The following is a 26,973-nucleotide window of genomic DNA, read 5'->3' as shown; positions in this document are numbered from 1 at the left end:
AGGAACCACGGCCAGTGGGAGCTTTGGGGGAGGTACCTGGAGGCGCAGCAAGGGCAGCGCTGGAGCCCTGTGCTCCCCCCCCCCCGGGGGCTGCGCAGGGAGGTGGTGCCGGTCGCTTCCCGGAGCGGCACTGCCTGGGGCCAGGACAGGCAGGCAGAGGGCCTGCTCTGGCCCTGGTGCGCGCTGCTGCACCCCGGAGCTGCTTTAGGTAAGTTTGCCCCCCAACTCCCTGCACCTTGCACTCCTCCTGCACCCCAACTCCCTGCCCTGAGCCCCCTGTCACACTCCGCACCCCTCCTGCACCCCAGCCCACTGCCCTGAGCTCCCTCCTGCAGTCCACACCCCTCTGCACCCCTTCCCTGAGCCCCCTCCTATACCTTGCACCCCTCCTCTGCCCCAATCCCATGCCCTGAGCCCATTCCTGCATTCCGCACCCCCTCCCGCACCCCAACCCCCCTGTGCCGGCCCTGCATACAATTTCCCCACCCAGATGTGGTCCTCGGCCCAAAAAGTTTGCCAACCCCTGGTCTAAGGCATCTATCACCTAATTACCAAAGTAGGCCTTGATCCTACAATATGTTATGCATGGGCAAATCCCTATGTTCATTCAGATCCCCATTGACATCAATGGGGCAACTCACGTGGTTAAAGTTTGGCACATGCTTAAGTAACTAGCTGAACTGGGGCCTAAATCAGCCATACTGCTTTTTTTTTGTTTTTATTTTTTTACAATCTGTGCGAATCCTCCTGCCTTCTAAGATACACGGATCTTGCAATACACATGTTATAATAAGCGTTTATGGATCCTGAAAAGCACTGTGTGTTGAGGGATTAGTGAAAGCAGATTTGATCTCTATATATCACATGCTTTCAGCAAGTTACAATTGACTTCGTAGGTAATAATGTATTACTTGGAAAATTTGGCTAAGTGTTTTTAATTGTTTTTTTTTGCATGGCTATAGGTGTGTTAATCTAGCATCTTTCACCAACACTAAAATCACTTAAATTTAAAAAAACATGTATATATCACAGGAAAAAGGATTTGTGATCCTGCTCCTAGCTAACCATAAAGGAAAAGGGGGTGGTTGTAACACCATCTGGACCTCTTACTGACCCCCAGATTGAGAATTTTTAACTGAAGTCTATTCTGTGCTCATACTGTTTTTACACCTACGTAACTCTATTGATTTTCACTGTGTAACTCCTGTTTTTACATTTATGTCAGTGAGGACAGAATTTATACTGTTAGCTCTTTGCGACAGGGACATTTATCATTTACTTGTCTGTATTGCACTGTATTGCACTGTGCACCATTTTGGCATTGCATACACAATAATTATAAAAGTAATAATGTTTAGACCGATTCCCATCAATCGTAATGAATCAGTCATAATGAATTTCTATCTGTCACTGATTAATTTCAAATGATCAGTTAATAAGGATTCCAATGACTAGATAGAGAAATAAGCAAAAATTGTATAAATCTATCTATCTATCTATCTATCTATCTATCTATCTATCTATCTATCTATCTATCTATCTATCTATATATCTTATTAAAGTGAATTTAGTGTTGGTGAAAGAGTGGTGCCATTAGGGCTGATCCATAAAAAGATCTATTAGAAAGAAAAGTTTATTTGAAAAAAGAAAGAGATCTCAGTGTGAACCACCTGTGTATTTTTCAAAATTGCACTTGAAGTAACTTACGCAATTCTTGAGCTGCTTAAATTCATTTACTTGAAAGTAGCTTCAAAATTTTCACCTTGAAATGAAAGATGCTTCATTTGGAATTGTGAGAAGTAAAACAACAGAATTGAAGCCATGGAGGAGTGGGGGGTGTGCCGGGGAGGTGATGGTAGTGTAGTTTGGGTGCTTCTGGTTAGCTGATTTACATAGAAAACGTGGAGCTGGTCTTTGGAAAGGCAGCTCAGTAATCTTGCTAACTGTAGAACGAGCGACAACGATGCCAACTGTCCATTAAAAGGAGAGGGATTTAAGAATATAAAGAAGAAAAGAGACCGTGAGAGGCGTGCACAAGACTTCTGAGAGATTGATGTTTAAATTCTGCCTTCATTTACATCTGTTCAATCTCACTTAATTCACCTCCCTTCTGAAAACTCACGTCTTTGGGTTGCATGGATGCAAATAATGGCATTATTTGGTCTTTATTGGGCTAATTAGACCTTTTCTTTTTTTTTTAAGTCCACTACTCTTAGGTGGCCAACTTGATACAGCTAAGCTCTGATTTTTTTCCCCAGAGGTATAGATCACCTGCAACTTCAGCTGATTTCCATGGGAGCTGTGGCCTCTCAGCACCACTGAAAATCAAACCCTACGTGTCTCAAATTTCAAGCTGGGCATCTGTAATTAGTTGACAGCTTTGAAAACTAAGGGACACGTTTTACATTTATGTCAGCCACACACTGAATCAATGGCAGAGCCAGAAATAGACCCACAAGTCTTGACCCCTAACCCCAGGTTCTAACCATCACTTGCGTGCCCTCTTGTTTCAAATAAGCTTGCACAACATGACATTTCCACCAGACAATGCCAGGGAAATTCTAGGCTTTCTACTCCTGGGCTAGACGCTCGGCTGGGGTTCATTGGCATAGCTTATTGACATCAGTAGAGCTATGCAATTTTATACCACTTTAAGATCTGGCCCAGTGAAATCCGATCAGTGGAGCTATGCTAATTTATATCAGTGGAGACTCTGGTCACATGAGGAAGAGTTACCCTATTGCCTCAATAGAGAACTTCCTTGAAAAACATTTTTATTTCTGTATAATAATATATTAATTTGTTTTATGTGTATATTTGTGATGTGACATACACCAAAAAGTAGTAGATCACCTGATTTTTTTAAGCAGTTCACATGGCCTTTAAAATGTTCATTTCATGCAATGTAGAGTTTCCCTCTAAAGAAACTGTGCCTGCCAAACTAATGGTTTTTTTTGGTATTCCACCATGTGTACATGAAGGTACTATCAGGCCTGGGGTGAAAAGCCTTTATCAAGGTGTTTGTTTTTATATGAGAAATAGCTTTTAAATATAGACTCGAATGTTAAGGAGATGGTTTAAAAAAATCTATTTAATCATGGTTTGTTGTTTTTTTTCCTGACTAGCTGTGTTTATAGTTGTCTCTTTTGTGGACTTTCCTTAATAGTAATTGATACTTCATGCATACAATTCTGCGTAGAGGAAATAATGTATTATTAACTTCCACATTTTGTCATTTGGAAAAATGATGATTTGTAACTATTTCAAAGGCTTAATAAAAATAAGCTAATTAAAAAATCATCTTCTAGCCCCAAATTATTTGATAAGTGTAGAAAATGTTTGCTTTGATTGTAACTAAGTATGTTTTTATTTCACATGCGGGCTTAGGCAGTGTATTATGTTCACCTTATTTTTAGAAGATTGTCAGTTTTGTTGTTTCTGTAACTATGGAGTCAGTGTAAGTAAGCCATTACTTTCTATTACCCAGCTGTTGGGCTAAAACCCTTTAGGAATTCCCATTATGTCCAGCTGTTAGGGTAAAATATCTTCAGAAACAAGTGCACTGGAATGATACCATGTAGTATCCATTAGGACATTTATCACTTTTGGAGTAACTCTGGCCTCAGAGGCTTTCTTTTGCTGACAGCTCCATTTGATTTAATTTCAAGGGACACTCTCCAAGTTGTTGAAGTCTAAAACTTGACCTAGTGAGACAGTTGTTCCATCTGAAAGGACTTATTTTTAATAATGCAGTTACATAGATTTTCTCAGTCTATGCTAGTGCAAGATGAGTAATTTTTTTTAAAAAGCCCAATCATATGTGTGTCTTTGGGGGACTCACTTACTCGTGGTAAACAAACTTGTGCATGTTCTTATGGAGGATAGAAAAACTTAGCGTTATTGTAGTTTGGGGTACCTTGCTCTCCAACTGTGTGGCAATAGTGAGGTGATCCTGTACAATCGTAAAACATTTTATAATAGTGTTACTTTTTTTTTTTTTAAAGGACATGTGTTATGCTACATTTCCATACAAAGGGCCCAATCCTACAAGCGTGTGCCCCAACTCTGGGCATGGGAAAAGTTCTTAACAGTTGTATATTATACATTTGAGAGGGAGGCTGGTCATGTAGTTTAGGCATTGGTCTGGGACACCTGCCGCAGACATCCAGTATGGCCTGGAGCACTTAAGGCTCCTAGCCTGCATTGAGAAGTCAGTGGCACTCTAAGTGGGTGGTGGTGTCTGCCTGTGCTGATCACAGTATGTGTGTGTGTGTGTGTGTGTCTTTGTGTGAATACATAGCACAACAGCACTCTGATCTCATATTTGATCTGTAGGTGCTGCAATACACAAATAGTAGAGAGACAAGGTGGGTGAGGTAATAGCTTTTATTGAACTAACTTGTGTTGGTGAGAGACAAGTTTTCGAGCTTACTCAGAGCTCTTCTTCAGGTCTGGGACCACCATGGCTATAACACTGCATATAATAATAAATAGCAATAAGAAGACATTGAAATAAAAAACCCGTTACCTAAAAACAATTAAGATTGCTAATATAGCAGTGTAGTTACCTGACGCATCATTTACAAAATCAAAGCACTTAAAACCAGGGAAGTGAGTAGGTAAGCACAACCTAAAACTTACACTGTCCACGTAATAAATGCATTATTCTTATAAAAGAAAAGCTTTTCTCGTCACAACACAAAAGCCTTAACTCTGCCCCCTGGATTATTGGGATTTTAATATATTATTTTAATCTTGATATTGGTATCTAAATATTTTCCTTTATGGAATACTGTAAATTATGGAACTTTATCAGTTAAAATATTTATCAGTTGACAGGACAATTTCTTTGCAATTAACATTTATAATGATGGTTTCTTGAGAAATGCTGAAGAGATGATTTAATAGGAAAAATGTATAATAATAATAATAATAATGTCAGTGATTTATGGGATGTGTCCTGTATGGATTTGCATTTGAGGCTGCTTAAGCTGCATCATTAATGTGTATATATATTATTAATTTATTTGCATTTAGTTGCTTGGGTTTTATAAATGATTTGATAGTATCTTTGTATAATCATTTAGCAACCTAAACAAGTCATTACGCTGAAATTTTGTGTTTGGGAATTTAATGGGGTTTTTTAATATCTCGGGGTTTGGATTTTTTTTGTTTTTGGGGTTTTTTTGGTAGGACATAAAGACCCAGTGTAGTAAATTTTGAATAAATGGGATGGATGATTCACAAGATAATTAAGTTCAAGGAGTGAGCAACACTGGCCACAATAATATTAGCTCTTGCAGAGCACTGTCTCATTCAGTCACACCTGCCAGGATGCTGTTTCACTGGGTAGCTAATTTAGCCATGCATACGCAACACAGCCAAACTACATTCTGATTCCTGGTTAAAAGTGGTAAAATTATAACAACTTAAGTGTCAGACCTACCTCGTGTGGTGCTGCCACTAATGCCTAATATACTAGGTCCTCAACCTTTTCCATACTGAGACTCCCTTTGGACATTCCGAAACTTCATGAGGTCCTCCTCTGATCTACCTGGGATCCTCCTCCCTCTTAGCAATATGGGAAGGGCAGGAAGGGTTGTGATACCCAGACTGAGAATGCCTGTACTAGGTCATAGTCACGGGTGTCATTTTAAGGGAGGGACAAGGGACATTTCCATCTCAACTTTGAGCTTGGGGAGGAAATGACACTATACTACTTACAACCAATTTTCAGCCCTAGTTGGAGGGGAGAGCAGGTGGAAGAGGAGGGAGTAGTCAGAGGCTGTAGCTTAGTGCAGCTCAGAACTTTCACTGCACCTTACCAGTTGATCAGCTGAGTAAAGAAGCAGCTACAGCCTCTTGCTCTCAGGGGTCGTTCTGTCCCTGTTGGTTCTGGAGAAGACACTGAGTCTTAGCAGCTCTTCCTCTGTGAAGGAGGTTCAGGCCTGATAGGGGAATTGGAACTGTAGCGGATGGGCACTGGACTGTACACAGTATTGGGGGTGGGATCTTGTGGAGTCACAATATTCATGATTAATACCTAGCTCTTTTATAGCTGGGGGTGTTTGGGGGCAGGAATCCATGCTCTAGGGGACGTTTGGGAGGGGAGTTGGGGAAAGGACACAGCTTCAAGGGATGTTTTGAGTTGGGGGTCCAAGACTTGAGGGAGCCCTTGGGGAGGGGACTTGTGAGGAGACACAACCCCAGTGGCGGTCTTAAGAAAAAGACCCAGGCTTAAAGGGGTACCTTGTGGGAGGGGAGCTGTGGGTGGGAAGTCTCAGAAGAGACACTGGAGGCAGAAGAGCTGGCAGGAGGGCACAGACTTGGAGAGAGCCTTGAGAAGGGAAGCTGAGCTGGGAGACAGCTTGGGAGAGTCTTGGGTATGTGGGAAGCAGTAGGTTTGGGAGTGGGGGTTTGGTGGAAGAGAGAAAGAATGTTTGGGGAGGAGGTATTCAGAGCCTTATTGGTAGGGAGTTGCAGGAAAGAAAGAGGGAGTGTGTATGACTGGGAGACCCTGAGGAGTCTCACGGTACAGCAAGGATCTGTCTCCCCCACAGCTTTGCTGGCAAAATTACTCCACTGACCACATAGTGCATTTTCATCTCTGGATTGCTAACCACTTTACAAAGGTGAGTACATTTAATATCCCAATTACACAACTGGTTGAAGCAATTTGTTTAAGGCTGTGGTTTTCAACCTGTGGTCTGCAGACCTCTGGGGGTCCACAGATTATGTCTAAGATTTCCAAAGGGGTCCACACCTATATTTGAAAATTCGTAGGGGTCCGCAAATGAAAAAGGTTGGAAACCACTGATATAAAAGGTTTTGTGTTCTAGTGGATTAGGGATGGGGCTACGACTCCAGAGATAAGATCTCTGTTTCCAGCACTGCCACAAACTTACAGTGTAAAATAGTTTCACAAAATTTCTTTAAACTTTCCAGACTCCATCTTCTTGACCTTCAGAGTAACCATGCCAATTTTCAGACCAAACCAATTTTCCAAGCCAAAGATGTAATGGAACTAAAACAGGGCTATAAAATGGAAGCTGGTCACAACCCTTATTATGAATACCTGTGGGTTGTGTTTGGTTTTTTTTCCGCTAATTTGACTTTACTTGCAACTTTTAAAAAATTATCACCAGATATTCAGTATGTAGCACAGGAATGTGATTTGCATCTGTTCAAATTGAATTCAGCTCAAGTCAAGTTCCAGTTGACATTAGCATACTGGGAAAATAACATTCATACCAATTGTAATTGATTTTGCTAGTATCTTTCAAGATTTCTCATGCTGGTGTTGAAGATTGTTCCCATTCACAAACTAACTTATCTTTCTGTTTGAATCCTGAATGAAGTGATATATCTGTGTTTCCAGTGTGACATTATCGCTATAATAACTGTGACATCCCAATGCAAGCCTTATAATGTCTTTGCTGGTAAGGAATGAAGACAGGCTTTCAGCATTCTGCATCGCGGGAGAGGTATGATTCCCCACCCTCAGAATAGGGCCTAGTGGATCTTGTAGGGCATAGTGGATTATGTGGCTGTGCAAGAGGCCCAAATGGCTTCTGTGGGGGGTGAAACAGGATTTTGGCTTGATTATCTCTTAGGTGCAGAGTTGAGTTCCATACATAGAGTGTACATTCTTTATCTGCCCTTCCTTCTCCAGTAATGCTCCTCCTTTGCATCACAGAATCTCACCAGTTCCACTTCAGGGAGAGACTACTTGGCTATGGACAGAAGGGCAGCATTTCTCCCTGTGATGGGATGCACCTGGCTTTTGTGGACATCTGCTGGAGGCCCGATGGTCCTACTACCCCCCACCCCAGGAAAGGAGCAGCAAAGGTGAGTCGTCTGGGCCTGCCTAGAGAAGGCTCATGGAAACACCCAGAGGCTGAGATAAAAGGAGCTGCAGGGCCATCAGGATCAGAGGGGTGGGGAACAGTGCTCCTCTTTGGAGAAAAGACTTGAAAATTAACCAGAGTTTGGTTCTGGCTGTGTTTGCTTAGGCTGGGAGAGAGGACCTAAGAACTTTAACTGAGGCGAGGGGTGAAGATAAAGGGGCAGGTGGGAAGAGTCCCAGGAAAGTAGCAATAAGGAATTTAAGTGAGCAGTACATGGCTGCTATTTATAAGGTCCCTGGATTGGAATCAGGAGTAGTTGGCAGGCCCGATTTCCACTACTGGCAAAGTGGTATAAACCCCAAGAAGAGAACAGGGCTTGTTTGGAAGCCCGAGCGAGGGGCTGAATTTGAAAGCCCAAGAGCTAGGGCTGAAGACCCTCATGAGGGTAGCTAGTTGGATGCTTTGCTACCCTGGAAGGGGTGCATTTTGATTGTGACACCTGGCTGGAGGACTGAGCAACTGAAGACCCGCCAAGCAAGGCTGACAATCTACAAAGGGTGCCAGGAGCAGGAAAGGGCCTGCCGTACTGCATGCAGCAGCAGAAGCAGAAGGAACTGAAGAGGTGAGTGTCCCCCAAGTACCACCCCTTAGAGAATAAAACGACCCAAAACACAAAAATAACAAACCAAAACCAAGAGTGAAAGAAGGATTTTTGTTTATTTTATTTTGCCCCATTTTATTTTTAGGCTCTGGCAAAAAATGTGCTTTTGCATCAAAGGTGTATTTGGGAAATACAGTAATCAACCCATAAGTTCCAGTTTATAGTCCTAAAACAAACAGATTAGCTGTTTGCGTTGAACAGACTGGCAGTTTTATATCAGGATAAGGATTTTGGGGTTGGGGGTGTGCATATGTGAGACAATCCAAAAGCTTTTTCTGCCAGATTTCATTTTCTGAAATGCAACTTATCCTAGGTTATTTGAGCCCAGCACTTACACTAGACACCCTGTCGCATGGAATTACAAATAATGTGGATCACTTGAGGGATCAAAAAAAATGGGAAAGTAATGTGTTCAGTGATGGGAGATATTTGTTTGTTTATTACATTGTAATAACTGCAAAATGATTAATAAATACAGGGTTTTTTCCAGCCAAGGTTGGTCCTGATCCTCTAAAACCCTTACTCACACAAATGATCCTTACTGCCCTGAATAGTACTGTTGATTTCAATAGAACTACTTGTGTGAGTAATGATAACTTAGGCTCCTCTTTTAGTCTAAATAAGTCATCTCCCATAGAGGAGAATACTAGAATTTTCTCTGTCGTTACAGGACCTGCTAGGTGGTGCATTCACAACTCATTTTCAAGACTTTAAAACTAATCATATTTCACACTGTTGCTACAGTGAGTGCTCATCTCTAGAAATGTGCGTGCTTTGATGCCCCATAGTTACATGAAGTTTCAGAGTGGGCTCTTCAAACATGATCAGCATTGGCTTAACTTTGCTTCCATTGAAGTCAATAGGCATTTTCAATTTATGTCAGTGAGAGAAGAGTTAGGCAAATGCGGAGCACTCTTGAAAATGTCATCCTAAATTTTTAATCAAACATGTCTAACCATAGCACTCCATAAAAAAAACAGATAATACTTATAAGACTAAGGCTCTAAAAAAATTGTAAAAATACACCCTGCTTTTGATTAAACAGACAGACAGCCGTAAGCAACCAAGAATTAATGGTTCTTCTTAGAATGCTGCTGCTGTGTATTTAAATGAGAACTGGTTAGTTTTTTAACAAATGGCTGCCTCTAAATGTATTTATAAATAATCATTCTTTCTACAGCATAATTGTTCTTACTGAAAATCAGAAGCATGGGCTTCTGTATTCCCACTTTGAAAAAAATATGAATGTCTTTCTGCTATTGAAAAAAAAAATTGCAAATCATACCTCCTGAGGGGGAGTGAATGGGTTGCCTCCAAATTGTTTTGTTTTTGTTTTTTTCTTAGCTTTTTACAAAAGTCTTAAATATACGTAAATATGTAAACACTCTGCACATAAGAGTTTGATCCTGGGCCTGTTGGAATTCAATGACAAACTTCCCATTGATTTCAACAGTGCAGGACCAGGGGCTGAGCTAGTACAGTACATGGACGCCTAAGTCACTCAGGGGGCCATGGATTCAGTAAAATGAAAGAACAGGTGCCCATTTCAAAACCAGCTGTCAGAGGAGTCCGACTGAGTGCTGAAAACCTTTCTGCACATGTTGGAGTTCTCTTGATGGAGAGGGTATTCAGAACCTGCCAGCAGTTTGACTTTTCCTTTCCGAGAGGTGTACAGTTTGCCAGATGGCAGGCTTTCATATTTAGTCACATATTGCCTGCAAAGCACAACATTGTTATCTAGTATAGCAAAACTGATATAAAATCTGCACCCACACATGTGAATCTAGGTAGGGGCATACCACATCCATGCCTGATTGATTGGTTTCAATTGGGACTAGTGGTTTGTATATATAATCAGCATGCATATCTATCAGTACAATTAATACCATATTTTCAGAGAGATGGGATTCCTGGGAGAGCTTTAGGAAATTCCCATCTATTGGGCCAATCATTGTACACATTTCCCTCTGGCCAAGAAGCACTGAATGGAAGCCTTTCTCACAGGGACAGAGAATGGTGTCACCAGACCATTCTCAATTCTTAGCAGATCTGGACCAAGACCGAAAAGCAAACCTAGGCCTCTTACATGGGAATGCAGTGCTACCACTTGGCCATTGGAAAACATCTTTTACTTTATTGTATAGTTATTTTAAATTTCAAGGTGGAAAATTGACTGTAGTCCAAAAAATATTTCCAAACATATTGAAGTACTGTATCTATTATAGAGCATTATAATTGAGCTGAGCACTAAATATTCTGGCTCATTTCACAAGCATCAGGAAGCAGTATGTCATAAAGGCAACCTTGCAGGTTCAAGTCCTTTACAGCTAAGCACTTGCACCGTCATTGGCCTAATGAACAGAGAATAGACATTGCTGGTGGTGCTTCTTTGTTTGACTCTCAGGTTTTTTCACCATCTATAATGATGACATGTTAGGATAATTTAGTAGGTTATTTCACTTGGTTTTTACTTCTAAAAGCTGGGTGGAAAATCTAACAAAAATGAGAAATCATAACAAGTGCAGTGGTGGTTGTCAAAGTCTCTACTAAACATTTATCCATATTTCTGGCATGTTGTACATTGGGGTGAATGGCATTAGCAGAGACATTTGTGTGTGAGAGTGATCTTGCACTGCACTTGCTTGTACTATGCTAAAATCTAGTCTCTGTTTTTAATCCCTCATGTTTGTGAACACAGAACACATGGAAGGGAAAAAAGTTTTGGAGTCCCCAAATGGTTAATTAGAAATCTCAGATAGTGTTTTTATTTCTTACCTGAATGGAGATTCAATTTTGTCCATCTGCATGCAAACTAAAAATGGATATTCTGAAAACTGCACTGTGGAGATGAAGTTTAGTGTTGCCTCTATTTCAAAACTGGTTTCCATACCAGCCTTCACAAAGAAGGAATCGACAAAGATGTTACCAGCTACCACCATGGCTCCCCTAGTAGATTCAGATATTAGAATTTATTATTAACAGGGCTCAGAAACAAACAGGAGGTTAAACTGCAAATAGTCCTAACACTTGACAGTATAATACTGACTATTCTCTTAGAGTTTGTTCTTATGTAAGTGTAGCTAGAGAACTTCAGTTGACACCACTGGGGATTGTGCACATGTGCACGCACACACACACGCAGAGAGAAGAAAACAACCATTAATGTTGGGTGAATTATACGCTTTTTGGAACATGCATCCTTTATGACTAGCGCTTGCTGCAAAAGCATGGTATGTAGGCTGTTGTGATGTCCAGGGTTGATTTCTCAAAGGGCCTCCTTTAGTTATCGACCTGAGAAAAAGAGAGATGTAAAATACTATCCTGTTGATTTGGTAGTATTTTATACTCACTTTGTTCTGGTGCAAATGACCATACCAGGTGTCTATAGCAAATCAGACCCAAAGTCTTTGCTCACTGGCATTTTTGACAAAGCTGTCCAGGGCTTTAAGAACTTACAAAACATCATTGCCGGGAAGTGAAACTCAGACCTGGTGGAAATGGGACCAGTGGAGATGCACCCACTTACACTAGGAAGTCTCTGTTTCGGGGTTGTCTTTGAGAGTGCTGACATCTATTTTGTAATTGCTTTATTGGTCTCCAGTCAAGAACCATACTATATGGATGGGTAAGCTTCACTCACTATCTAGGAGAGGGATCCTTGCCATTCAAAGCTGGTAAAATCAGTAAGGTGAGCCTAAATCTATTATTGATGACAGTCATTATTAATTTCATGAATGTAAAACACCACCCGAAAGCAAGCTGTGTTTAGATCTTGTTCAGTAAATCATAAGTTAACATTTACAACCTTGCCCATTTTCCCTCTTCTCTCAAACACCATCCCTTCTGGGCTTCATCATGCATTTCTCATACATCCAAAATGCCCATGGAAGTCAACACAATATGAGGGTGTTCAGCATCCTACAGGAGATGCTTGGCACCTTGCATGGGCAGACACCTTTTCTACCCCCTTTAGAGACCAGCATCTCATAATTCCAGTTTCCATTCAGAGGGCTAAAGATGTAATTCTCCCAAGAGAGGCCACATCCTTACTTCTGGTCAAGATTGAGTGAGTCACTTCTGCAGTACTGCTTCAAGCTACAGATCCAGTAATATCAAATCCACTCTCAAGTTCTAAAGAGGCAGCATAATCTATCAGGTTAGACATGAGTTTGGAAGCAAGGAACTCCTGCATTTTAATCCTTATTCTGACACTGATTTGCTGTATATTGGGTAAATTACTTGATCTCTTTGCCTCTTTTCCTCACTTTAAAGTGATGGTAATTATTTCACAGGTGAGAATTAACTAATTAATTAGGGAGGTAACATTTTCAAAAGTAATTTAGGCACCTAAGGGCCTAACTCCCACTGACTTTCAATGAGGCTTAAGTACCTGTCATTTTTGAAAATGGGACATAGGTTCCTAAATCATGTAGGTGCCTTGGAAAAATTTACCCAGTGTATTTATAGCACTTTGAAGACCTGGGGTCAAGTTCAGTTCTCAGATCCACTGATATAATCTCATGGAGACTGGTGGAGCTGTCTCAGTCTAAAAGAGGGCAGAATGTAGCCTTTGAAGCAATAACATTCATTCCGATTTTCTGTAACAGGTTAAAGGTGATTTGTTTTTATATCTTTTCTTTCACTGGCATTTTCAAACAGACAACATACATATTGCCACATTATTTTCCCCCTGAAATGCGAATCTAATTTTAAAAGGCGTTTAATATAACTGTCCCTTAATTTTAAAGAAAATGCAAGGTTGCTTCTGTATTGAAAGCCTCAAAATAGACCAGCTCATTTTACATTTTTCGTATTTCAGAGTATAAGGTTACAGCGTGCACCGTAAGTATCTCACCGGTTCTTAACACTGGTTTTGGATTCTCTGTACCAAAGACTGAACTCCATTCCACCTGAAATGTCAATGGCCAGACCACCCTGGAACTCTGCACTGGCCTTCAGCCCAGACTGTAACTGAATGACCTGAAAGCATAAAAAGCACAGATCACACTCCATTTTGCTAAATGCAGATCAAAATAGTGCTCGTTTTCTTTTTTCTTTGAGGACTGTTCAAGTGGGGAGAAAGCACATGGAGCTCCCTCTATCCTCTTCCATCCTTGTGGATGGGGATGGACAGAACTTCACTGTGGAGCATAGCCTCTGCTCTTGCCCCTGCACTGTGGAGCATAGCCTCTTGCTCTCATGAAAAGGAGATGAGATTGGGATCCCAAGCGTGTCCTTCCTCCCCCTCCACCCACGATACAGCATTACTGGTCAGGTGCAGAACAGGGAGCATCCTGCCCCCTTCTTGCAAAGTGTGACAGAGCTACCACACAGGCCTGCACTTCCCAGGAAAACCACAGAGGAATTCTGGTTTACTCTCACTCTTAGTTTGTCTTGGAGGACCCTGCCAGTTGGGAGTACCCAGTGCAGAATCTTGCCCCATAATGGCAATAAAATACTCACTGTTGCCAGCAGGACCATCGAGAATGATACAGAACCGTAGTGGAAGGATTTGATCTGAACAATCAGGTGGCTACCACAAATACAAATTGCCTTTGATATTTTGCTGTCAGTGCACTTTTTGCCAGCATTGGGCATGCTTATGGTTGCTTGAAACCTTTACAGCTGGACTGGAAATGCATTGCCTGGAGTCAGTTTCGGAAGTGATAATCGCTCAGCCTCACAGCAGCTCATTAAGTTTGAATTTTGAGAGTCAGCCAAGTTTTTAAAGTTCACACCACTGGGTAATCTGATTTGCCTTATATAACTGCCCCACTCACCTGAAAACTAGACAGTCTAATTCATTTTTTTAAAAGTATATTTCAGTTTGAAAAAGGGTGATTTAGGCCATAATCCCCCCACTCCCACCCCCAACTTCGCAGTGTCAGTGGCTGGCACTAATCAGTAAATCAAGCTAAGGTCCATGGAACACCACTGGTGGAGAGAGAGGTACCGCTTAGTGCACTGAGCACAGACCAGGGAGACAGGAACCCCCACATCTAACCCTGGCTCTGACACTGACTCCCTCTGTGGCCTTGGTCAAGTCCCCTAGGGCCTGATCCAGAGCCCACTGAAATCAATAAAAAGACTCTAATTGACTTCAGTGGACTTTGGATAAGATTTTTAATCTCTCTCTCCTCAGTTCACCTTCTGTAGAGTTAAGATGATTAGAGCTGTGCAGAGGATAATTACATTTCATGAAGGATTTTTAAATTTGGGCTTCATTTTGAATTGGAATGAAACACAAAAATTTCAAAATTCTCCAATAAGGTAAATTTGGGTGGCGGGGGGGGGAGTTGGATCCATCAAAATGTTTTGTTTTGTTTTATACTTTTTAAAAAAATACATTAAAATATTTCACAAAAAAAACAACCCCAAAAGGTTTATTCTGAAAAATGTCAAAATGGGACATTTTGATATTGTCAAATGGTTTTGTTTTCACCAGAACAAAATGTGGGTGAAATCAATAGGGATTTTGCAAAGCAGGCTGATTTTGAGGGACTTGCATTTTCCAGCAAAAAATGGTTTTGCTGGTCTTTTGAGCTCTAAAAAGGATGATTTTCTACCTGATGTAGAATTAGTGAATTAAAGCAGCACTCTGAGCCTCACTTGGGAGAAGATAGTGATTGCCCAGTAAAATTTTTAATTTTTAAAAATGGCCCTCAGAACACCTCTCTCTGGCTAGTGATGTCTGACAGGCAGCCTAGGCCTCCCTTGTGGCAGCAGAAAGCAGCAGCCAGGCATCTGAAGGAACGTCTACACTGCAATAACTCACCTGTGGCTGGCCCACATCAGTTGGCTCGGGCTGTGGAGTTATAAAATTGCAGCCCGAATGTCTACACTGCAATTTTATAGCCCCACAGCCCAAGCCCCATGAGCTTTAGTCAGCTAACACAGGCTAGCCGCAGGTGTTTTATTGCAGTGTAGACATAGTCAGAATCCACTGGGTTGGGTATAAAGACCATAGCCTCCTCCATTCTTTCTGAGGCTTGAAGAAGCAGGATCAAGCTACACCCTCCTCCAAAAACACCAGCACTAATGGTGGGGGCAGGAGCCTATGTTCCCTTTGCACCTGAAGAAAATAGCAGGTGTGGGGCATGGGCAGATGGGCACTCTGCCCGGAGAACAGTCACAGGAGAAATGAGAATGGGAGCAGCCACTTTCAATACAATGGGACCTGGCTTCCCATTCCCCTCCATTCAGGCAGAGGGCCTGTCTCCCCTCACTGTTGAGGGAAGAGGCGCCTGTGGCTGGCCAGCCCATCTTTCACCCCTGTTGTCCTAGTGAGATGAATTCCCTCACACTGAGCAGTGCTAGTGGTGTGTGTGTGTGAGGGGCTGGTCAGTGGAGGATGTACACACAAGCTGGTGTCTATTCTTAGTGAAATCTGCTGCTCTCTTTCTCCGTTTCCCCTGTGACCAGGGCTCTTTGGGATGGGGATACTTGTCCTCCCTCCTCCCCACCTGGGTCCCTCCCTCTGCCAGTATCTCTGCTTCTATATTGTTCCCTGTATTACTGCAGCATGCAGGAGTGCTTGATGCTTCTACCATCCTTGCATTCCTAGGTTGGACAGAGGGATCTCTCTATGTCCTTCCCTTGCTAGCTGCTCAGCAGCCCTGCTGTCTCCTGCGGAGCAAGCTTGTAGGTTCCCTCCCCAACTCAATCAGCAGGGGCTGGTGCTTAAAGAGGTTGATGGGGGGAGGGTCTTAAAACCTCCCCCTCACAGTGTATGGAGCCTGGAGAAATGTGGTGACTGTATCTGGTTACTTCACCTTTTAAGGTCTGAATCATTCTGTGTAGCAGAGTTCAATCGGCTTGTCACTTGGCAGTCAGTTGCAACTGGAGTGGGCTGGAGATTTAATCTAAGAATGCAGTGGGCTTGGATGTAGCTTATAAACAAGGATGCCCCTCACTAGCCGGATCACATGTTGTTGTCCTGTTTTCTTGTTATCTAGTTAAAGTCGTGTGAAATCCTGGCCCCCCTGAAATGAAAGGGAATTTTGCCATTGATTTTAATGGTCCCAGATTTCACCCATGGTAGCTAATTAAAAATGCCTGGCTTATTTGGATCTGGAGACATTCCATGCCTCTCTTTTAAAAATTAGAACCAGATTGGACTATAACTGAATGTATGTGAGCGTGTAATAGCATGCATTCTGAAAGTCATTTGTGCACAAACAGGGCAGCAGATTTTTTGAGATGCATGTCAAATTGCACTTAAGTATTTGAATGAGGAATCAATTTGCAAAGACTGAATTATTAAATTTAACAGTTACTGTGGATATGATTATTTAGGACATCAGAGGCTGCAATAGTTAAGTTAAAACTTGCCATTAAAATTCAAAGAATATATTATGAACACCCATGTCTCTTTGTTTAATGTTTTTATGAGACTTGAAGACAAAGTTGACCTGATCATCCATTACTTGCTCCAGGGCTGAATTCTATCCTCAGTTAAACATGTGCAAATCCGATTAAAGTCAATGGAGTTGGCCTTTTAGAGGCGCTCCTTTCCTTTGCCTTTCTATTTAAAGCTTAACAGCGTCCTTTGTAACAGAAGACATGATATGAAAAACTGGGATCAATGTCTTGGCACTGATTCAAAATGCTGAAATAGACCACATTTCAATAAAGCCCCACTACGTACTACACTCCTGGAATGGAACACAAACAGCAGGGCTGAAAAAGGCACTTATTTTGGGGGGTCTGGTTTTCAAATGGCTGCTTGGACCTCATAAAATATTTAGTTTCTCTGCTCTTCTGGCAGGTGCGATACCAAGAAGAAATATTGTTCCTACATCCAGGAGCATTAATGCAGGTGTCTTTGGGGGCTCAAAAATAATTCTATGAGAGGCGTTTCTTTTATGAAGGGGACTATGATTTGCCACACTGTCACTCTTAACCTTTGAACCAAGTTGGGAAAGGTGGTAATAGATGCATAGTGCACCCTGGGGATATTTGTTTGTGGATTTTTGGAATATCCTCTCTCACAAAAACACTGCATCATGGGTAGTGGGCAGGAGCAGTAGTGTAAAGGGACATCATCAACTTAGAATTCACATCTGTCTGAGAATGCTGTTGACTATAGTAATGACTACTACAGCTGAAAGGAGCTAGTGAAAGAAAACTATTTTTCCAGGTATTTTTATGTTGTATATTTGACAACACTTTGTGTATAGTCAGTTTCACTTTTCACCTGTTTAGTCAGTTAGCAGAGGAGCAATTACTACTTGAAGTGATCCATATAAAGATGAACAAAAGAGCAGAAAGCCCTTTATAACAGTTCTGAAGGACTTTAAAAAAACCCCCAGAATATACTGTTTCAAGAGTCCCTGTAAAATAGAATATTCTGAAATTAATTTTCAAAAGTTTAATTGGCCAGTTTTAAATTCCTCCTTTCAGCTTTCAAGTCATCCTCCTATAAATAGGATAGCAACTGTGCTATCTACATCCTTTACTGTTACACATTTGTTCCTGTCTGTGCTGAAACAATATTGCCCCAAACCATGACTCACTGTGGGTGGGGCTAGCAGGTAACTGGGCACTGTAGAGAAGGATGAATAATGTTATAAACTCTTTTATAAAGCCATACTATTGGCCAGGATGGTTTTTTAAACTCTTTTATAAAGCCATACAGTTGTGTGCCACTCTCCATGCTGGCCAAGGAAACAAAAACCAGGGAAGCAAAAACTATGGGTAAGAAGCTACGTGAATCATGGCTATTGGTGAAATGGCATCAGCACAAGTGCAGGGAGTGACTCTTTTCCTCTCTCAGATCTAGATTCTTAAATGCCATTCTTACCATTCAATTAAGGCTCCATCTACACTTCTGTTTACATTGTTTCCTGATAGAGTTCTAGTTCTAAGCACAGTTCAAAGGCACTTCAGGTGAAAATGTTTATAACGCAGTATAGTATAACGCTTATATGGAAGTAGCAAACCAATGTTAAGGCTGTTTCTAATCTTAAACATGATTGTTAAAACTAATCTCAGTCAGTGCCATACACACTGACCAGCTGTACTGAGGCAAAAAAAAAGTTTAGCCTGAAGCTTTCTTTTTTTTTTTTTTTTTGAACAGTGTTGTAAACCAGTTGAGGATCCTGTGTGGATGGGGCTTAAAAGGAACCAGTGATTTCCTGGCTAGGAAGGATCAATTGAGGCATCTGCTACCTGGAACCTAGCTTGCTTGCAGCAACTGTGCTGTCAGTGACACAGAAGAGAAAGCAGAGAGTGATCCCATCTGCTCACTGTGCTGTTACAGAGCTTCCATTGCCAAGGCTTCCTGAATTTCAGTGACTGACCTAAAATGATATGCCCTGCTGTTGTGAGGGATGGCATGCAGTTCCAACACTGGTGTGCTCTGCACTCTTACTAGGTTGTCTGAAGTTAAGGAGTCCAGAATCCACTGGCTGGCAGAGTTCTCAGGGTGCCTAGCCAAGTGATTCTGCCAGAATATTTAGGGAGCTTTGTGCATGCACAGCAGTTGGAAAGATTTAGTTCTGGAAACACCGCCCTTATGTGATCTGAGCTTGAGAACATAAAGGTCTGATCATGTTTCCCACCTGCCAGGTTTGTAAAATAAGTCACTGACACGCTCTCTGTTAGCTGGACCTCTGGCATGTAATCTTGTTAGAACCCAACCAGTTTTCTCAGTGAACTTTATTTCACAGTTTGTGCACTGGATGTGAAACTCTTAGCTGACAGAACCATTTAAAAGTGGCTGTGCTTGATTTCAAATGAAAATGCCAATCCTCTCCTGAGAAGACTTGGTGCTCAGGATCATTTCTGGTTGGTACTGTTAAGGGTACAATGTTAGTCAGACTGTCTTTGAACAGTTTGACATTCTCCTCCACCAAAAAGTAAGGGAGATAAATGAGATTCTATGAAGTGAGAAGCTCCACGGCTGGAGCCTCTCTGAACTTTTGCACTGGGAGCTGTTTGTACCATGCTTGCCCAGTAATCCAATACAATACTGCTTTGGGATAAAATTGGAGCCTACAGTTCTTCTATAGGTTGAGTTCTACCAGTAGATCTCCCAGTTCCACATATCTGTGTTTGAGCAGAACATAAAAAACAGTCCACGTGCTGCCTCTTCGCTCTAGGTTAAGTGTATAGATTTGTGCTACTCAGATGCATGGTTGTTCGACATCTGAAGCTAGGTTTAGTGCATATAGTGTTGGTTAAAGATGCAAAGATTATCTGCAGTGCTATCGTCAGCACAGGAGTGACAACTACATCTAAAGTTGTATAATAGCTTCAACTTTAAATCCCTGTTTTCAGATGGTTATAATGTCTGAACCATTCACCTTTGGTGATTTCCACTTGAAGAGGAGTTGTTTGGGAAAGTTTGACCAAATATAACTCAGTGGCTTGTACAAGGACAGTGAAAAACACTCGCCCCATCACACACAAAGAAAAAACCTTGTAACTTTTTTTTTTTTTTAGCATCGCTGGTGCCAATTTGGTTGAGGGAAGAATGTTTACTGAGAAGAGCCTTTTAGACTTTCGATGACAGATCATTTTGATGTCACCGACTTATGAGCCTTTGAAAATTGCACTCTGTGCATTCACAGTAAATTCTGAACAATGCTAGCACTAAGCTTGTAAAGTGAACAGTTAAGGAAGATCACATGGTGCATGCAAGCCTGGGTAACTTAGCTGAGCATTTGACAAGATGAACAAGATGGGTCTCAGATCACTGGACAACTTCTGAGCTATAAAAACAGATGGCTGTTGGTGACCCCACCACTATAATAGGAACTGTACATTACAAAATAACTGGCTAGAGAGTATATGTTGGGAAACTGCAGGGTTTTTGCGCAGGGAACTGGTTTGTTTTTTATAGTAGTAAAGTGGTTTTTTAGAGTGATATGTATTTGCAGCCTTTATCTTAACTCTTTTTCTTCTATCCAGGCTGTTTCCTGTCTTCTGATTTAATGCAATATATTATTTCCCTTTTGATTGAAAAGTAAGCAAAGTCCTATAGACTTTTCAGTATCAAATAAGTGGAGCAAACAGTCAGATTAATTTAATGTGTCTGGAGGAGCAGGACTAAGAGAGTGTGTGTGTGTGTGTGTGTGTGTGTGTGTGTGTCCGCCCGAGAGACAGAAAAAGTTTAGAATGAGATATTAGTACCTGTGAGTAATCTGTCAGAAGGATAAGTCCTTTCACCACATTCATAGGATCTCCAGTTGCCGAGAACATTTTAGACATTAAATCTCCATACCCCTGGAAAAAGGTAACAGGCCTGAGTTGAACATCAAACAAGATTGCTGACATGCCAGCAAAGGACTCCAGGTTTTCCTCGCCTTCATCAGCAGATGCAGCTATTATGGCTTCTAGGCCTTGAGCTTCAATCACAACCTAAAAGGCAAAAGTGAGACACTATCCATGACAAAGCACCCAATCTGGAATTTTAAACGTTACAAGATTTGTAGTACACAAGAGTTGAAATTTAAAGTTAACTTAATTTTTTTAAAATTTTACTTTCGGTGAAAAAAGCATCTGATCAAAATATAACAGTGTTTCAAAGCAGTAGGAGAAACAGACAGTAAAGTAGTCTCATAGCAGCTATTGCCATTAATTAGATGTGGGTGGAATTTGCGCCTAGCAGGTAGACTATATAGTCTTTCCCTAGAAGTAAAACTTTGGATCTGTTATATAAGGAATTGCCTTTCTTTTGTATAATACATTTGCCTCATTGTCAGCAGTTTTTTTCTGTTATTGGCATATTCTCTACCTGACCCAATAGTCCTTAAATGCACAAACCCCCATGGTTTTCAATGGGAGATGCATTAGTTTAAAGGCTGCAGGAACAGGCCCATATGCTAGCTCAGTGTTTACATAGTGCATGGCAGTTACCTGGCTGGCATGAAGTTGAGCATTTTTATTGAAAAGAAAGATGTTCATGTTACTACTTCTTAAAATCCCAGAGCCTGAGTAGAGGATGTCAAGGCTGTATGTGGATGATGCATCAGGACTACCTTAATAGACAAAGACACCAAATATTAACTAAATTGCAACTAAGTCAAGTGACCGGCAATATAAACAGGCTTAAAAAGCTATTTTTCTGGTTACATACGTGTCACATAGCCAGAATAGGCAGAAGAAGACCCAGTCTTGGAGAAACGATCATAGTTATGAACAACCATGTCCTTCAGAACTTTACGAATCATTTTGCTGCATTATTTAAAAAAAACAGAAATAATTTGCTACTACACTGTCTTCCATGAGAACATTAAGACTGTCAGTCTATTGGGAAAGAGAAGATTTAGCTTTGCACAAACTACTCTATGCCTGACTCAAAGCCTACTGAAGTCAACGGGAGTCTTTTAATTGACTTCACTGGGCTTTGGATCATCAGTTCCTAAAACCTGAAGATAAATAGATAAGGGATAAGAAATGGTATTTCAGAAACTGCCTAAGAGATTTAGGAGCACAAGTCCCATTGAATCGCTTAGGCACTTTTGAAAATTCCACCCAATGTTGTTTATTTCCTTTCTTTCTTGAAAGAATTTTAAGGTCCTAGATGGACAAACCCCTGGGGAGTAAAGTTCCTATCCACAGAACAGGTGGTATCTGACTTTTTGGTGCTTCACTTTGCACCTTCAATGTTCTTTTGAATGTAAGATTTTTAATCTGTCTATATAAATTGATATTCAATAACAGAAATGTAAAAGATTACGACTGGAAGATTTTTTGTTAAATACCTGGCTTAATTGTTGAGATACTTTTATAAGGTCTTGGCCACAGATCTGGGTTTGGTTGTAAGAAGGTTACCAATTAAAATGGTTTTATTTGAAAACTAACAGTCTAGAATGAAAAATATTTCAATGATTTTCTTTTAATGCTGCAACTTTTCAAAGAGCTTCACTTTCTGGAAACACAAAACATAAGCTCCATCGAACATCAAGAATGAAGACCAGGTGGGCAGATTTTCAAAGGCACAATTGGCAGGAAAGCACCTAACTCATCAAAAATCAGCAGGGAGCTAGGCACCATTTGTGCCTTTGAAAATCTCCTGTCAGGCATTCAGTGTCTGCCACTGGAATATATGGATTTATTTTAAAATGACAGTAGCCAAAAATAGAAAGATGAGCATGTGCCCACTTATGATCTCTTTAAAACTACACGTTATTTAGCTATTAACTGAATACCCTTTGTTTTTATCCCATGTCACATTAGTATGGAGAGCAATGAGTAAAAAACTGTTGGTTTATATCTGTGTATGCCTGTACATTTGTGTGTGTGTGTGTGTATATATATATATACACGTATATTAAACATAATGTACCTTGCAGGCATTTCAAAATGAAGTATATCTTGGACTAATGAGAGCATGTACTTGTTCATTTCCAATGGCAGTTCTCCAATAGAAAGCAAGAGGTTTTTCACTTCCATGTAGGATGGGTTACTGCTGAATATGATGGCAGCTGCAGTGGTTCTGAGGGTCTTTTCATAAATTTTATGATTCTGGTGATAAATTCTGTTCATGGTTTCCTTCACCTAATCAGAAAACAGAATATTCACCTAATAAATCACAGGTATCCATAGAAAATGTACAGCTTGGAATCATACTAATTTATGAAGTCAGAGATGCAAACACATAGCCTGAATGCTGCCTAGGTCCATAGCTAATATATTCAAGTATGTTTTAATATAGTGCTTTTTATGCTCCCTGTGTCACTTTACACATTAAACACTAGTAGTACAGTGATTGTGCAAGGAAATGGCACAACCATTATGTTCTCAACAATAGCTCATACGCAGCCTTACACATTAGCACTGACAGCAAGATTGTTGGCCAGAACATAGTGGAGGAGAATTAATACAATGCTGACAATGGCTAAGGAGATTTCTGTAAATGGTTAAGAGAAGAGGTTTCTTAAAAATAATCATACATTTCCCACAAGCTAAGGATTGTCTGCTATTGAGGCATCTTACCATGAAGGGCTGCAGAGCTACTTCCTAACTAATGGAGTGAGAGAGAGCGAAGCAGTCATGGCCTGCTGATGGACTGAGATGGTTGCGTTGTGAAATTGCATCATGGCAACGCAAGGTCAGCAGTGGTTGGTGCAGAACAGCAACAGAAGTACACAGTGCAATGCAATGATGTCTGGATCTCGCTCTGGGGTAATCTTCTGTAGTTCCATTTGCCATAATCTCTCAGTATTCCTCTTAACCTATCCCTTTCCTGGCTGCTGGGAAGGAAGACAGAGATACCTCTCTCTCCTCCTTGCCATCCATTTTCCTTAGCTACTTGGGGGGCAAGGAAGGATCCTGTTTACTCTGATTCACATGTTCAGCATTCCCTCTAACGTCTCTTGTGTGCCACACAGCAAAGTGAGCACGTCTGTGAATGGAGTTCAGATCAGAGCCAGGATCTCCACATGCTGTACCATAATTATTGCATGTGACTCTAGAGCCACAGATTAATTCTAGTTACTGCTCAATGGGAAGAGAGAGAGGTGTAGAACTCCCATGAACAGTTTTCTGGCTACACCATGAGAGGGTATAAAAGACCATTTATTGAAAGAAAAAATATCTAGTGTAAATTGAAATGGGGTGAGACATGAAGAATGGGCTCCACTTAATTTACATTTGATTTTAAATGTCCTCTCTTGTACTTTTTCCTTGCAGTAAATCTTCTCACCTCACTGGTGATGAAAGAGATGCCATATCTCTGCAGAGCAGTGGCAGCAATGTTACTGATGGGCCCTTCTCCTGACTCAGCATATTTTAGCAGCAGTGGAATTGCTTCAGGCAGAAGGGCGTTCTTCATTGCCAGCAGGTACATCTTCACATCATCCTCTTTCTTTGCCCTGTCTAATCCTCCTAGGAGCAGCTTCTTAGCTCGCACAACAGCCTGAAAAGAAAATAGATGCCACATTTAAGACTTGATCCTCCGAGGTGCTAAGCACTTCCTGCAAGGTGCTAAGCGTGGTCAATGCCCATGTGAGTAGGAGCCGCAGTACTGGGTCCTGAAACTTTTGTCTGGTTGAAAACATAGTTGGTCACATTTAGCAAAGTTACGACTTTTCAGCTGCATACTGAAAACTTCTTTGAATCTACAGGCATGCCCCGATGCATGAGCCCTAAACATGCCACTCACTCAGCATGCACGTGTTGGTTCAAGGAACTTACAGACTCCACTGCTGAGGCCAACAGACACAATTTAAATAATTGTGACAGAAAAAAATGACACGGGAAATGTTCTTTCTTGCCTATTCACACAGTGGTATAGGAATGCATGGCACTTAACAGAAAAATAAAAGGTGTAAATCCTTGGGTGCTGGCTGGATGCTCTTCAGCAGTGCAAAGGAGTCATACATCCAGCAGATCTGGCCAGTTGAGGGTTCCTTTTCCCTCAGGGTGCTATACTTCTTGTCACGACCCATAGAATGGCATAGAATCAGTCCTAGGAGCTCCCTGAGCACAGATTAGATACAGTCCAGCACTTGGACCAATATTCCTGCTCAAGTGAATTTGTAATCTAAGTTGTTTCCATGTTTTAGGTAGACCCTGACTGCACAAAGTTTTCAGGGGATACCAAAAACTTCTGCAAAACCAGACAAAAGCACCATGTCTACTGCCAGGCTCGGAACATACAGGCATTTGGGATTAGAGAGAGGTCTGATGTTAGTTACCCTAGTGTAAATCAGGAGTTGTTAGAGTTATCTGCATTCCCAACAGATGTAACTGAGACCAGAATCTGACCCCCAGGGCACAAAATAAAACCTGTTCTAAAGGAAGTCTGTCCATCACATTAAAGGTAGGTGTCTGTAAGCTATGTTTAAAACCTGAGGGCAAATTCTGAGGGATGATTGCATGAGTTTAAGGGTGACCAGGTGTCCCGATTTTATAGGAACAGTCCCGATATTTGGGGCTTTGTCTTATATAGGCTCCAACCCCCATCCCAATTTTTCACACTTGCTCTCTGGTCACCCTAATGAGTCTCCCAATACTTTCAGCAGGGGTTGTGCATGTGCATCCAATGTCAGAATTTGGCCAGTATAAAAACAGCAAATACTTACTGGAAGTTTGCAGCCTCCTTTGTCACACAGCTTTTTGATGAGTGCACCAACGATGATGGTAACAGTTTCTCTGATTTCACTATTTCCAATCTGGCCCTGGAATCTATTCTGGTATTGAAAGGGAACACTGTTAGCCTTCACATCTAAATAAAATGGTACAAATCCTGCAATGTGCTGAGAGCCCTTCACTCCTGTTGACTTCCCTAGGAGAGGAGGGTGCTCACTGCCTCACAGGATCGCACTTGTACTCAGCAGAGTACTGCTCTGCTGTCGGGTGTAATAACCAAATGTAGTTTTTTTCCTTTTAAGTTTCATTCAGAATATCTGGCCCAGCAGTTCCTTATGAAGCTGATGTTTAAAGCCTGATATCAACAGATAATAGAAATACTTAGCTCTTATATATTTCATCTCTGAATTGGTATACTAACAAGAACAATGTGTAAAATGTTGCTTGATCTGGTAGTCTCTAGGACTGGGGTGGGCAAACTATGGCCTGCCAGCTGTTTTAATCCGTCCCTTGAGTTCCTGGTGGGGAGCGAGGTCTGGGGCTTTCCCCGCTCCAGCCTGGGAGCAGGGTTGAGGGCCACTCTATGCAGCTGTTGGAAGCAGCAGCATGTCCCTCCTCCTGCTCCTATGCAAAGGGGCAGGTGCAGGCTCTGCTTTGCACACTGCCCCCACCCCAAGTGCCACCCCCACAGCTCCCATTGGCCGGGAACCACAGCCAATGGGAGCTTTAGGGGTGGCACCTGTGGACTGGGCAGCATGCAACAGAGCTGTTTGGCTGCACCTCCATGTAGGAGCCGGATGGGGGACATGCCACTGCTTCTGGGGCCACTTGAGGTAAGTGCTGCCCTCAGCCTGCAACCCTGAGCCACCCCCCAACACTCCAACCCTGTGCCCCAGCCCTGATCCCCCTCCCACCCTCCAAACCCCTCAGTCCCAGGCTGGAGCACCTTCTTACACCCCAAACCCCTTATCCCCAGCCCCACTCCAGAGCCCGCACTCCCCACACTCCACCCTCACTGCCCTACCTCAGACTCCCCTCCTGCACCCTGAATGCCTCATTTCTGGCCCCACCCCAGAGCCCGCACCCCCAGCCAGAGCCCTCACCCCCTCGCGCACCCCAACCCCAATTTCATGAGCATTCATGGCCCGCCATATAATTTCTATACCCAGATGTGGCCCTCGGGCCAAAAAGTTTGCCCACCCCACTCTAGGAGAACTGGGGATGTATCTGCATACTGTTATGTAATAGGTTTTCTATGGTGTAAGCAGAGGTGACATTTTACAAAGTAGATATAGGTTCTGCATCTGAAATCCTATGCATTGTGGGTACTGTATGAGCCATAACCTGCAGCAGAATGTGCACACCTCAAAGTTGTGAGGTGCTTGGACAACGCCCCTTCCCTCCCCTCTCAGCATGGCTTAGGCT

The 26,973-nt window shown here is 41.9% G+C and overlaps 1 protein-coding gene across 2 annotated transcripts in view; it reads right to left on the bottom strand.

Moving 5' to 3' along the window:
- Positions 1–8,539: 8,539 nt before the first annotated feature.
- Positions 8,540–26,973, bottom strand: part of LOC119854753 (microsomal triglyceride transfer protein) — a 38,030-nt gene continuing 19,596 nt past the window's right edge. The window contains exons 10-18 of one of the 2 annotated variants that reach the window (XM_038399798.2): positions 25,542–25,649; positions 24,161–24,373; positions 22,802–23,013; positions 21,590–21,687; positions 21,370–21,491; positions 20,644–20,871; positions 13,364–13,488; positions 11,284–11,454; positions 8,540–10,223 (exon numbers count right to left, since the gene is read on the bottom strand). In XM_038399798.2, coding sequence (XP_038255726.1) covers positions 10,055–10,223; positions 11,284–11,454; positions 13,364–13,488; positions 20,644–20,871; positions 21,370–21,491; positions 21,590–21,687; positions 22,802–23,013; positions 24,161–24,373; positions 25,542–25,649 — 1,446 coding nt within the window. In that variant the 3' untranslated portion in view covers positions 8,540–10,054. Of the gene's footprint in view, positions 10,224–11,283; positions 11,455–11,474; positions 11,800–13,363; positions 13,489–20,643; positions 20,872–21,369; positions 21,492–21,589; positions 21,688–22,801; positions 23,014–24,160; positions 24,374–25,541; positions 25,650–26,973 lie in introns of those variants that run through there. The other variant, XM_043512961.1, reaches the window with a different exon arrangement.

The sequence above is a fragment of the Dermochelys coriacea genome, chromosome 4 (assembly GCF_009764565.3).
Source record: "Dermochelys coriacea isolate rDerCor1 chromosome 4, rDerCor1.pri.v4, whole genome shotgun sequence".
NCBI lineage: Eukaryota > Metazoa > Chordata > Testudines > Dermochelyidae > Dermochelys > Dermochelys coriacea.
Note: the sequence above shows the minus strand (reverse complement) of the source record. Positions and strands in the feature narration are given on the sequence as shown.